This window comes from Stegastes partitus, unplaced genomic scaffold (genome assembly GCF_000690725.1).
Source record: "Stegastes partitus isolate 25-593 unplaced genomic scaffold, Stegastes_partitus-1.0.2 Scaffold1911, whole genome shotgun sequence".
Lineage (NCBI taxonomy): Eukaryota > Metazoa > Chordata > Actinopteri > Pomacentridae > Stegastes > Stegastes partitus.
Genome location: NW_007579642.1, coordinates 1 through 13,444, shown reverse-complemented (window position 1 = coordinate 13,444; position 13,444 = coordinate 1). Strand labels below are relative to the sequence as shown.

At 37.9% G+C, this 13,444-nt stretch overlaps 1 protein-coding gene across 1 annotated transcript; it reads left to right on the top strand.

The window, feature by feature from the left end:
• Nucleotides 1-3,303: 3,303 nt before the first annotated feature.
• On the top strand, nucleotides 3,304-13,438 carry LOC103373116 (uncharacterized). The gene is made up of 5 exons (XM_008302931.1): nucleotides 3,304-3,360; nucleotides 7,685-7,842; nucleotides 9,765-9,860; nucleotides 9,970-10,137; nucleotides 11,441-13,438. Exons 1-5 carry the CDS (start codon nucleotides 3,351-3,353, stop codon nucleotides 11,609-11,611), a joined length of 603 nt encoding a protein of 200 aa, XP_008301153.1. The 5' UTR covers nucleotides 3,304-3,350; the 3' UTR covers nucleotides 11,612-13,438.
• Nucleotides 13,439-13,444: the final 6 nt, after the last annotated feature.

Below are 13,444 nucleotides of genomic sequence, written 5' to 3'. Positions count from 1 at the left end.
TAAGAAAATGAGGTAGATTAGAAGCTTGAGGGAGCAAAAACAGAAAATACTTGAGTAAAGTAACTCAAAATAGTGCTTGAGTAAATATATTTAGTTACTTGAAAAAGTCACCAATATAATTGTGTTCTGTAGCATCAGGCTGTAGTTAAACCATCTTCTCTTCAGTATTATGTATTTCTATGATGTAACTGCTGATGGCAGTTTGTTGTTGTGAATTCCATCAACTTGAAATTACACTTTGACTCTTTAATCCGGTTTTCTAGTTTTCGTTAAAATGCAAAAAATGTAAATATGACTTTAATTTTACATCATGACATCCACATTCTTCAAATTCACTCCTGCAACCCAACCAGCATTTTATTCCAGTGAGATTACAGACTAAAGAAAAGGAAAGAACCAGACTTCTAATGACAAACTCACATTTTACATTTTTACTTTTGGATGAAATAATTATATAAGCTGGAAAAATGTGAAACTTCAAGATAACTTTCCTTGAAATTAAGTTGCAGTAACTGTTCATTTGAGAGGAAGCGGATTATTTAATTATTTAATCTAACTTAATTGATGATGCTTGGTAATTTAGATAAACTTGCTTCAGTCACGTGCCACTAATTGAATGACTTCTTCGCAGCATTTTTCAAAACAAGTATCAGACCAGACTCAATTTTTTTTCTGCTCATGTTAGTCATCGTGTCATTCGGAGGTCATACAGTCAGAAATTCTTGCTGTTGCTTGGCTGACAGACGTGGCAGACGAAACCTCAGACTTCCTTGTTCCACCTGTGAAAAACAAATGGTTGTGTTTAGTTTATTAACTGAAAGTAAAGCTGGAGCTGTTTGTGGTCGCTGTGTGGTGGAGTTGTTTTGCCTTTCCGGGCAGCAGAAAAAGGTGAATCAACTAAATGCGGATGGATCTGAAAGTGACGCTGTAGTTTTTACAGTTGTTCACTGACCTGAAAACAGTTTGAAGAAGCAGAGAGTGGCCAAATTGGGACTCTGTTTTTATGTGTTTGATGCTCGTTTTGTTGGTCGTTATTGAAGTGATTCTGTGTCCATCACTTTACAAAACACTCTTGTTCAAGTTGTTGATTTTTAACTAATATGATGAGTAACGCAGACGGGATCCTAGAAACAGAGAGTGCGCTTGTCTGAGGGGGGTGAAGCAGACGGTGATGTCGTCATTGCACATCACTTACTGTAATGCAATCTGCACACTCACTGTATGAGCTCACATCACTGATGTACAAAGACACGGAGCGAGTCAGCGTTTATGACAGTTCGCCTGAGCGGCTGAGTGTAGCTTTGCGAGTGAAAAAAAAAAAGAAGAAGAAGAAAAACAGCAGCTTAAAAGTCTGTTCACCACATTGTAAACCATCCATCTCCACAACTGTTGGCACTTTGACCTACAAACAAGCCCATTATTACTCACACCGCTGCCTCCGTGAATTTTTAACCCATAATGGTTACTATTTGAGCAACTTTCCCAGAGCTTTGATGTAGATATGTTTATAAGTGTGACATAATTGCAGTGTGATGATGGCTTCAGGGATATAAAAGCAGAAAACTACACGATTAGGAGCCTTTTTGATCATTCAGAGTTCATTTCCTCTCACGAAAACACCAGCTGGATGCATAAACAATGACAGAGTGAGGGTTAATTCCAGGGAATCAAGCTGATAGGGCTGCTTCCTGGAGTGATGTCACACCGTCTGCATCAAGCTTGATGAAATATCGGGAAATAGGATACTGAGACATGTGACACTGCAGTTGTTTACACACGGATGTAATGGTGATCCAAAATGAGGGCTCAGTCCACAAATCTGTAGGTTTTGACCTGATAACGACGCAAAATAAAGATGTGAAAATCTGTTTTAATAAAAGAAAATTCTTTTTTTTTTTAATTCGGTGGTTATTTTTCATTCTTTTCCTGTGTTTTTTGGTGAACCAGCTTCTCAAATATTATCGTATAATTTTTTTTACTGCTCTTTTTTCCAGTGCAGATTTTTTTTCTTTTTAATATAAGACAGACCTTTGAAAACACATTAAAACGACGTGTCCTCGCTTTGATCATGAAACACGGTGTCTGAAAGTCAAGCCGTACAGCAGCTTCCTTCAGCGTCAACAGAGCACCTGTTGAGACGTTCACTGAGAGCAGCTCTGTGTCGCAGAGAAAACACAGGAAACTCCACTGTTTGTTTGTCTGACTCAGCAAAAGAGAGGCACGAAGCAGAACGGAAACGGTGGAAGCGTGTGATTATGTGCGGCCCTGCGCGTTCGTGTGTGAGTGTGTGCTGACGAAACGACTAAAACACATCAGAGACGAACCCTTTCACTTCTTAAGCAACTTTGTTCTGAGCTGTAATGCTGTCACAGCTGTTTATTCTGCCAGATGCATGACTGTAACGCTGCTCCGCTGCTGGATGTTTTTCGGTTTGACAGACCTTTTTTTTTTTTTTTTTTTTTTGCTGATGTCTTCTTGGGTAATTTTCCAACAGCTCTTCCAAATTTTGTGTCATTAGCATGAGTGAAAGCGATTGCAGCACGACGTCCCTTATTGCATGTACAAAAAACCAATGATGCAACAGCTGATAGCAAATAGCTTTTCACTTTTTCATCACTTCTGGATGCTTGAATAGAGAGCGAACATCTGTTTGTGGGATCCAGTGTTTAAACCTTCCTTGGATTCGGAAACGATTTTGTTGCTGCACTTAAACCACAATTTGTTTTTTTTTTAGATGATATCAGGCTGAAATCAGTGAAAGGTTTCACCTCAACTCACCTTGAACTCACCACAACTGTCTGCTCCGGAAATGCTGTCAAACAGTCTAGACAGTGCCACTTTTGTCTTCAGTGTCTGACTCATGCTGAGAAGTGTATGCTGCAATTTCTCGCTCAATCAGGGAATTGTTTTTTTTTTGTTTTGTTTTCTGGCTTGCAATATTTTTGGTGTTATAATAAAAGCCAGAGTGCACTTTGCAGCTGTTGGAAGAGACTGCAGCTGCCACATGACACAAACAAGTCAAGAAAATAACATTCAAGGAGGGGGAAAACCCTTAACAGAGAGGTTTCAGAAAGATAAGGAAGTCATAGTGTCAGGTATCAGGAAAGCAATGAGCATGGAAAACTTTTTTTTTGAGAGAAGTTGGAGACACAAAGGAGAGGTTTACGCTTTATCAGAAACTGTTCAGAATTTCTGGGTTGTACCACACAAACAAAGGGGTTTGTTCTGGAAGTGTAAAAGTCTGGTTAATGACCTGTCTCCTGGGATTCTCCTGAATGAGGCTTTGGCACAGAATAGCTTCTGTTTCTACGAGCAGCGCGTCTCAGGTGTCACCTCCCTACCTGTGAGAAATGCAGCCAGGTAAATGTAAACCTTTACATAATATTCAGTGAAATTTACTGACAGTCATTTGAAAACAAGTCAGCTGGAAAGTAATTAGCTCCATGGAGCCCTGCAGGGTGTTTTATGAGATACTGTGATTCAGCAAGTTGTGATTTGTTTCGGGGCGGTTAATACGGAGATAAACGTTAGTCCTTGTTGGTTTTATGGGTTAAGAGACATTTTTGAATCCAAACCTCCTTTTGTGCCAAACCAGAACTCAAAACCAACCAATCAACTTGATTCCATCAAACCGCTGTCACCACCGCTGAAGCCAAAACTGTATCTCATTGCTGGGAAGAGTAATGACAGTTAGTGTAACGTCTAATAAAAACTGAATCGCTGCAGTTGATACTATGCTGTAATATTGTCTTACTTGCAACTTTGTGATGTTAAATTTGACAATCTGGGAAGTATTGGACACTAAACGTTGCTTGCAAACTTTACCAACGGCAGCCAAGGCATGTCTGCAGGAGTCTGCTGTCATGCACAAAGTCATGTAGGATAAAGCCACAGTGCAGTATGTGGTACTAAATGTGTAGTATGTCATTAAAAACAGCATTAAAAACATCATAGTATAGCATGTTGTGAGAATCATGGTGTAATAAGTTCTGAAACATGTCCTAGTATGTCGTAAAAGACGTCATGTTGTTAAAAATGTCATAAAAATTCATGCTAAAGTATGTTGTAAAATAATAATAATTATACTATAGGCCTGTTTTACTTCAGAGAATCGCAACGGGCTGCTTTAAATTAGCTCCGATGGCTTCAAGCTGCCTACAGATCTTCTCCGACGTGCTAACATGGTCCGTGTTTACTGTGGCTGTAAACAGTGTTAGCAGTGCAGCTGATGAGTAGTTTGTGATAACTGGGTGGCCTACAGAGAGGAGCGCAGGGCGGAGTGGAGGTCTTCTGCAAAAAAAAAAAAAGAAAAGTGCGGCTAAACATAGTGAGCCTGGAACTTTTCCGCTTGAAATAAATTCAACACCATTACTGTAGCTGGACTTTCCCAGAGCAGCTGTTTTTTTTTTTTTGCTGTTGTTTTTTTTTTCTTTCTGCCGTTGAATGAGATCTCCTCCAATGTCCTTCCTCCTTCACATTTTCTTCCTCTTTCTCATGAATCAATGAGGCCCCGAGGATTGATGTGTTTTTGTTTCTCGCCACATACTGACACTTGATTGCTTGTGCAACACGGTTGAGTTAGTGTGAGATATGACGAGGCTGAATATAAAGTTGTCTGGCTGCATTTTGGGATCACTTTCAGATGGGCCGGTCAATCCACTTCGTCTTCATCTGTCTGGGGTGTATTGCAGTCAATGTGAGCTGTACAATGTGGCATTAAGGGTCAATGTGGCCGTTGTTTCCTGGTTAAAGTGAGTAGAGGATTTCCAAAACTGGTGGTAATCACAGTACTACGAGGACGACACGGTAGACACGGTGCAGCCATATAACATGTTGTAAAACCTGCAGTGTTTGAGTATGTTATAGTATAACATAGTAAAATATGCAATAGTATAGTATAGTACTTCCAACAACTCTAATTCCTGACGTGTAAAAGACTGTATATCTGATTAAAAAAAGCTAATTTTAACTGCTTGTCTTTGTGCTTGACCTTTGACCCGTGAAGAATCCCCACAGTGCCCCGCTGTGAGTGTCTGAATGGCAGGAAAAATGTTTAAAGTGCTCCGACACTTGGACAAAGTGGATGTTTTCCCTGTAAAGAGTGCAGCCGGAGGCGTCTGCCCAGTGAAGTCACCACACGGAGATTAATCTGAGTCAGACCGCTCCCCCTGCTCCCCTCTCCCTTTTCCAATCGGAGGCCCAGAGCAGGCTGGGAAAAAAGAAAGGAGAAAAAAACCCACAGCATACCTTTCATTCCTTATCCATGATCTCACGCTAACGGACAGTTTGCTTCTTTGTTGCCCCGGATATGGGATTTTTGAAGTTGCATAAACCAGCGGATAGATTTACAGACATGAACTAATCTTGATTAAAGAGTTGTTTCCTTGAACAGAGATCATCATTGATGAAGGAAGATTAAGAGGCCGAGACAAAACAAACTTCAGAGGATTTGAGGGAATTATTCATTCGCACATTGATTGAAGGAGTTCTGGATGAAAACGCACACACACATGACAGCTTGAGGATCCTTCTTTATTAAAACATAAGAGGAGAGATTCAAACACACAGGCACATATATTCAATCAAAAACATTTTAATTGCTTTAGCTGATTGAAAACATTAAAGTAGGATGCCAGCGTCCTATAACAGAAACCATTAAAATGCTTTGTTGCTTTTATTGCCTCAGCAGAACGACACAGCAGCTGCATTTGACTAATCATCATGTTCAGATCAACACAAGCGACAAACCCGCAAAGAATCAGCATCGAACTCCTTCAGCTTTCCGGAGCTTTCGTCTCATTATTTTGGTTTAAACGCCTGCAACTTCTGCTTCATTGACTTCAGTCCAGCAGCAGCTCTCTGCGGTTTTAAGTGAAAATGCTCCAATAAACTCAATGTATACAACCTGCTCAGCAACAAATGGCAGATAGATGAAGGTAGCATCTAGCTATTTAGCACAGAGGAGCTAAAGAAGAGGCCGCCTGCATGTTTGCAGTAAGTAGGAGTACACCTGTATGTAGAGTGCATGTGTTTTTTTTTTTTTAGTTGGAGTTGCAGCTGTGGCGGAAACCACATGAATCTTAATACGCCAGTGTGTGTTTCTTCCACTGCCTCCAAGTGGCTCAAAAAATGCAACTGTGAGGAAACGTGGGTTTTTAGGGTTAAGAGACAAGATGCAAATCTCAAATCTTACGTTCAGACACGCTTATTTTTTGTAGTTTTGTTCCTTATTTCTAGCAGTTGTGCTTATTACATGTGTAGAGGTAATGATTAAAATCCAGGAAAACTCTGAAATAAAGGCCAAAATGACAAACAAGCCAACACTTCAGCAAGATTATCGAACTGAAATGTTATTTTGGAGGTAAATTGAACTCTTCTGCTGGTCAAAGTTGAGGAAAGAAGTTAGTAAATTCTGAGAAATCTTAGTTCCAGCCATAATTTTTCTTTGTATTTGCACCCAGATATCTTAGATCAGCACATAACACATACATTTTAAATACACCTGCAGACTAGTAGGTATATAAAAAAAGTCTAACTGCCTTTTCCACCTTTTTATGTCACTGTATTCTCAGCTCTCTGTGAATACTTGTGAATATAATATTAAAATAATAACAAATAGGAACACAACTACAATTCAGAATTATCTTTGAATGTACCCATCTGCTGCAAGAGTTGTTGTCAGAACACTCATTCAAGCAGTTTAAACCAGCGATTTCTGCTGTTTCGACGCTTTCGAGATGCATTTTTACCTGAAGCAGTGCATGAAATAAGCTGTCTGTATGCAGGTCATGGTCACACGTAGATTTGTGACGGAATATGTTAAGTAATCCGGAAACTGACCTGCTAACCTTTGGTTTGTTTCCCAGAAATACGAGCTATCGCTGCGCAGAAATGTGTCTGTTTCCTCCTCTCACACACCCACACTTATTCAGCTGCTAAACAAGCAAACAGAAAACCAACATCCGACCTGTTTTGGTGTGTAAACCTTCATCAGTAGTGCTGCTCTTATCTGATTTTCTGGGTGAATGTTTATGTCTGGATGGCAGGATGCAACGATCTGATACCAGAATGAAGTGAAGGATGCTGGCCATGTGTTTTACTGAGTGAGCTTTTGAACTAATGGTGGCAAACGCATGAGTTGTTTGTTATCCAAAGTGTTATATTGTTGTTTTGTGTTAATGCTCCACCGGCAGACATCTGCAATTAAGCCACTTATGCCAGATAAACAGTTTCCTTACTATCGTGACAAACACAGATTGAAGCGTTCACAGGGGCTGGACTGGGCTGCCTTCAGGATTAATCCTCTGGGTCGTGTGGTTTAGATTTTGGGTTGGAAATGAAAACGAGTTTCCGCGCTGCTCTGCGGTTTTCTTTCTGATTCACACACAGAAGGCCTGGGTCAAAGAGAGGGGAGGAAATCTGAGTTGTGTTACTTTCCGCCGCAGCCCAGTAGCCACCTGTCGACTGTAAACACTGAGTAATTCTCTTTGAAATAAATTGGAACGAGCGCTAAAGCTCAGAGGCTCTTTAATGTGACAGATTGTATTTTGATGAAGCCAAAGGACTTATGTGGCCAAAATACATTACAGCTTCAGAAGAAATGAAAAACAGAAGCAAGCAGAGGAAAAAGTTCATCACTTTGAGTTAAATTTTTATTTTTTGCATCTGTTTCTTGTCTTTGCAGTAATCAGTGACTCCACCTCTTGTCTTTTCCGTCTGCTGCTATTGGCTGAGCTGCTCATCCATTCGTCGTGTCAGTCCACCCTTAGCTGCAGCATGTTTGGATCAATGATCCATCAGGTGGACAAACTCCTGAACTCATCGAAAAGGCTGCATAACTTGGTAAAGTCTCACTTCATACTTCCTGAACTCGCTCTGTGCTCATTTTTTCACTTATTTCCACGATTTTAGGTTTAGTTTTCTTATCATCTTTGCTGCATTGCATAATTTTAGCAACATAAGAATCAAAATGTAATACCAGAGACAAAAAAAGCATCATTACTTGTTTCAGCTTTCACTTAGAGAAACTCTTTGCACATTTTTTTCTTGAGAAATGTGGAGAACAGTCTCCTGCAAGCAGTCCACCTTGCAAAAATGCATTTATTTGCAACGTTTCAGAGCTCAGTCTTCATCAGCCAAATGGTTTATTACAAAGAGATGTCATCTTAAATAGAGAGTAGCTGAACTCTGCAACCATTTAACATTTGCCTAATGCTATAAGAGGGCAGGAATTAAAAAGCATCACTCTTCTTAATTTTTAACAACATACAGTTAGAAAAGTTAGAAAAAAACACACTATATAGTTCTAATCATAAATGTGCTCCAACATCTTTTTCCATTTAATAAGTAAAATACTATCATATGAATGTTAAAAACATCAAGGACCAAATTGGACTCTCAAAAATAAAAACATCTTCAAAATGTTGCAGAGGCCACATGCAGATGAACCTGCAGAAATACATTTACATTAATGAGGAAAAAGTGAATCAATTAATAAATAATGAATACAGAAAGGTCTCGATAAATGTCAGTCTGCTCACAATACATATTAATATTGGAAATAATCATTAGAAGTACCTCTACTGACCTGATATCAGCAGTAAACATTAAACAAATTTAGTCCCTACAATCAGAATGAACATTTACACTGGCAAGTAGGTTTTATCATATGAGGAATTGACTATGTAGACACCAAAATGAAGATTTAAAATGTGTTGCAAGACAAATTAGCAGCAAGTGTAGCAGACACAAGGGATTATAAGCAATAATAAAAAATAATAAAGATGTTCCCAGTGTGCAGGAATGTGAAAAGTCACATAGTATGTAATTGAAACAGCTTGAAATGCACAAAAGGAGAACAAAAGTTAATTAAAAGTTAACTTTTGTTAAATTAACACATTGAATAAAGATCCTGCCAAGAAGAAAATACATATATTATGCAAATAACATTTAACATAGCATACAGAAAAGGTTAACATCAATAATAGATTAGACAGTCTGCAGGTTTTACCTTTAGCTGTCATTACAACCGTGTAGATTAAACCTCTTTATAGCACGAAGAATGCAATAAACATAAAGTTGCTTCAGAAAGTATTCACTCTTTCACATTTTGCACAAAATTGTGTTGCAGATTTCATTTTAAATGAATAAAGTTGTCATTTTGTCTCCTTGATCGACACTCATTTACCCATATCTGGACTCCAGTTTGATTCCACCTTAAGGATAATTAAAGCAAACAGGAAGTACCTGATCACTATTTGGACCCACAGCAAAGAGTCTGAATACTTTGTTAATGAGAGGTAGTAAATTCTGACTTTTAATAAATAAAATAAAACCCATTTACACTTTGTCATCATGAGTTTTTGAGGGTATACTGGTGGAAAAACAAAAACAGACAAAAATCACAAATTGTTGCAATAAATAGTTGTTGTTTCTTTAATGGAATCTGCCGAGTTTAGACGACTATGAGACAATATACACAGTATACTTGAATTAATATTTCATATTTTAATTGTCTGTATATGGTTTTATTATACATGATTATTCCTCCATGCAAACACAAGAGAATTAGGCTAACATTTATCACAAAAGACCTTTAAATGTACTAAACTTAACGTGAACTAAACATGAAATGTGTATTTATTCATCTAAACTATTGATTCAAGACAAAACCTCGTTTCTCATCAGGATTCCACTTTCATTTGCTGTGATATATGGAACTGTGGGTGTGTTTTAACCGGCTCTTCTCCTTATGTTTCCAACAGACAAAAGAGGAACTCGTAAAGTTTGCTGCTGTAGAACACAGACTGAGCAGTCTTCCTCACATTCAACACACTGTTGGCGATTTCAACTCGTTGAAGGTAATGACGGAATCAAGGAATTCAGTTCAGATTTCACTCGTTCATTGTGGAAACACGGCATCTGAGCGCTTCTCGAGTCAGTAAATCAGTGTATTTAATGTCCCCGCAGGTCAACGAGTCGCTCTCTCAGCTGTACTCCCACACTCTGTCCTTCAGGGTGCACGTCGACTGGCTGAAAACTGCAAAAGAAAATGTCAGTTTGCCCATTCAGTCAGCTGAGACCACAAGTACTCAGCTCCAGCAGCTGTTCCGCCTCGCCAACACGTCCCTTCATCAGGTGAGAACACCAGACTGGTTTTGGTTTATTTACATGGACGATTTAAACCATAAATAAAACTAAAAAATAATTATAAAATTAGCAAAGATATTTTACTGCCTGGAACAAAACCTAAACAGGACATGATAAAGATATGATATTAACACTGAAAAATAGACAAAAACATCGTAAAGCTTACGAAAAATGAAAGGGAAAAGGTCAAATTTAATCAAAAAAGAACAGAAAAGCTCAAACACCTTGCTTTCACAAAAAATATGTTTCACTCATTTTACATTGACACCTTTTAGTGGCAGTAATGTGTCTTAATTTTACGGTAGTGCTACAGTTACAGAATATCACAAAGTTACAAAAGGGAAAAATGAAAAATGATAGACCCACAAATTTTAGAATATGTGAAATCATAAGATCAAAGTCATTATCAAATTTCCACTCACTGAAAAAAAATGTAAAAATTTAATTGTACAAAATTTTCCAATTATTTTTCTCAGTATTTTCCATGCATAATATCAATAAAATTGCAAAAATATACTTTAAATTTACATGCTTAGTATAAAAAAACATTAAAATGTGTGACTGTGAATAACCATAAATTAGAATTTATTACAAAAAAAAGTCATCTTTTGACATAAAATGACATGAAACTGTCTCTTTTTTAAAAATCTATCTATTGAATGATACTGTTGTTCTTTATATTATCAATAGCATGGGTAATTTAGTTGTTTTATTATGTAAATAGGGATCATAAAACATCAAAAGACAAATAAATACAGCATTTATGTAAAATTATGTTTAGAAAATCTATTTTAGTTATGGAAAATTGCTATATTTTTATGGAATTATTATTTTATGTTATTTTAAACTATTTCTTTGGCACCCAAGCTGTTAGAATATTACATTGTTTTATGTTTTCTATAGTGTAGTGAAGTTTAAAGTAACTGAAGTATGATAAAAGAAAGACTTCTATTTTCCCTCTTGAAGAAACAAATGATAAAAAAAATATAGAGAAAGTCAACAGCATGCAGGTTTTTTATTTATTTATTTATTTTTTAATTGACATTTTGCTATAATAAAACTTTGCATTCATACAAAGCGTGTTTAAAGTGTTAAAACTGAAAGTTTTAACTTTTTGTTCAGGTGTAAAGTTTCCCATTAAAATCAACCATAAATGCAAAAATCGATCTATTGTGGCTTTATGAAGAAACAAATGAGGTTTATGTAAACACTGCTTTCTCAGATTGTGAACAACAAACTAGCTGCCTCTGAGTTAATGTGACCTCATGTGTTGATTTTTCTCCATCTTTAGATCAGGGAAGAGGTTCCTCAGACAACGTCTCCTTCCCTCCCTGAAGTCTCCTTAGCCTTTGATGCTCTAAAGTTCTCTGTAGAGATCTCTGACCGGCTACAAGCCTTCTGTCACTGGTCAAAAAGAGCCCTACGTCGTCTCCAGAGACAATCCCGTTGCCCCGGACGTTAAGACGAACAAATCCTTCAGAATGCAAGCAACTGCTCATGTCTTCCTACAAAACCACTTGCAATTTTTTTTTTTTTAAATGAGGATTTTTAGCCATGCTGCTGGTGTATTTTGAGATCAGGCTGCCCACTGCTTTGGTCGAGACCGAAATATCCATTGGAGGAATTGCCATGAAGTTCGATGCAGACATCAGTGGTGTCCCTTGATGTTTTTTCTGTGGCGCCACCTGTACGTCAAAATTTTTACTTTTTCTGTGAAACATTTCAAAGATGGACTGGAAGAAAATCTGGTTCCCTTGTAGCACCGTTACATTTGCGGTCCTGATTGAAATATCTCAACTGTTGGGTGGATTGTCATGAAATATGCTGAAGAAGTTCTGTTTTCCCACTGTTTCATTCAGCACCATCATTACGTCTCATTTTCAATGAGCTTAACACTTACAAATTCAGCACCAAATGCCTCCAAAACTACCATTCAATTGGTGACTAAGGTTTTTGTGCAAATCAGCCAGTGTTAGCATGCAAACATGCTAAACTAAGATGATGGGCATGGCAAACATAAAGCCTTTATAGCATCAGCATGTTATTAAATTGACATTAGCTCAAAGCATCGCTGTAGATTCAGTAAATACAGCCTCTCAAAGCTGCTAACATGGCTGCACCCTCAGTCTTGTTTACACATGGTGATGTGCAGACGCTGTTCTGACACACAAAAGTTCAGTACAAAACAATTAAGATGAAAATTCAAGAGTTGCAAAGTTCTTGATGCATTACGAGGGTTGATCAAAAAGTTATAAGGCAGCGCCTGTAAAAAAGCAAAAACCTCACTCAATTTAAATGTAACTACCATCCTTGTCAAGTTAGTTTTTTCATGTAGCGAGACACTGCTCCTTATGTTCCTGCAACATTTGAAAAGCTCCCTGGAAGTCCTGAAGCGACCCTCCACTTGTGTTTTATTTTGAGGAAGAGGGAGAAGTCACAGGGGGCCAAATTTGGTGAGCAGGGAATTTGGAGAGCAACAATTAGGTTGTTGTGGCCAAAAAAATGTGTGTAATCAACAATGGGCACAAAACATTTGAGCTCTCACATGTCAGAGTGCACAACCACATGAATGTCTAAAGTCCTCCTGACCTGACAGGCCTTTTTGGCTTTGAAACTTTGGGTCATTGCTGTAAAAACTGTTGTTTCTTCTCTTGATGGTAGCTGCAGACCCGCCTTTTATCACCAGTGATGATCCTCCAAATGCAGAATGTGATGTTTGCTCTCTGCTCCAGTTTTTCTTGAAAAAAACCCCAAATGTGCACTTACCAGTGGTCATGAAAACATGTCTAACTCTGATGTCAACATCACAACAACCTTCGTCAAGACAGCTACTGCTCATGAAAAGTCTCAGTACTTTTTGACCAACCCTTGTGCAAGGCTTTGTGTAGGCTGTCATTATAACCACATCTAAAATACAGAACAGAATGTATGTTTATTCCTTATGTTTAAGAAAATAAGTGTATGCCACATTTTACATGTAGCCTTTTGAAATGTGTCGTAAGGATGCACTGTGCTGACGTACTGTTTGCGACCTCTGAGACTGTTTACACTCACAGTGCCTGCTACGTGTTGATCTACTCAGTGAGCTAAATGACAAGAAAACATTGTGGGACAATTAATATTTTTTTATTGCTGTTCTTTTTCGTTTAAACCTATTTAGAATGCTATTTATGAGCTTTTTTTATGTTTTTATATTTGACAGTGTTTAGTTTGAGATGCAGGCATCTCACTTGTATCTATGGTGATGTCTAATTTAATAATAATAATAATAATAATAATATTAAGGTATTTGCTC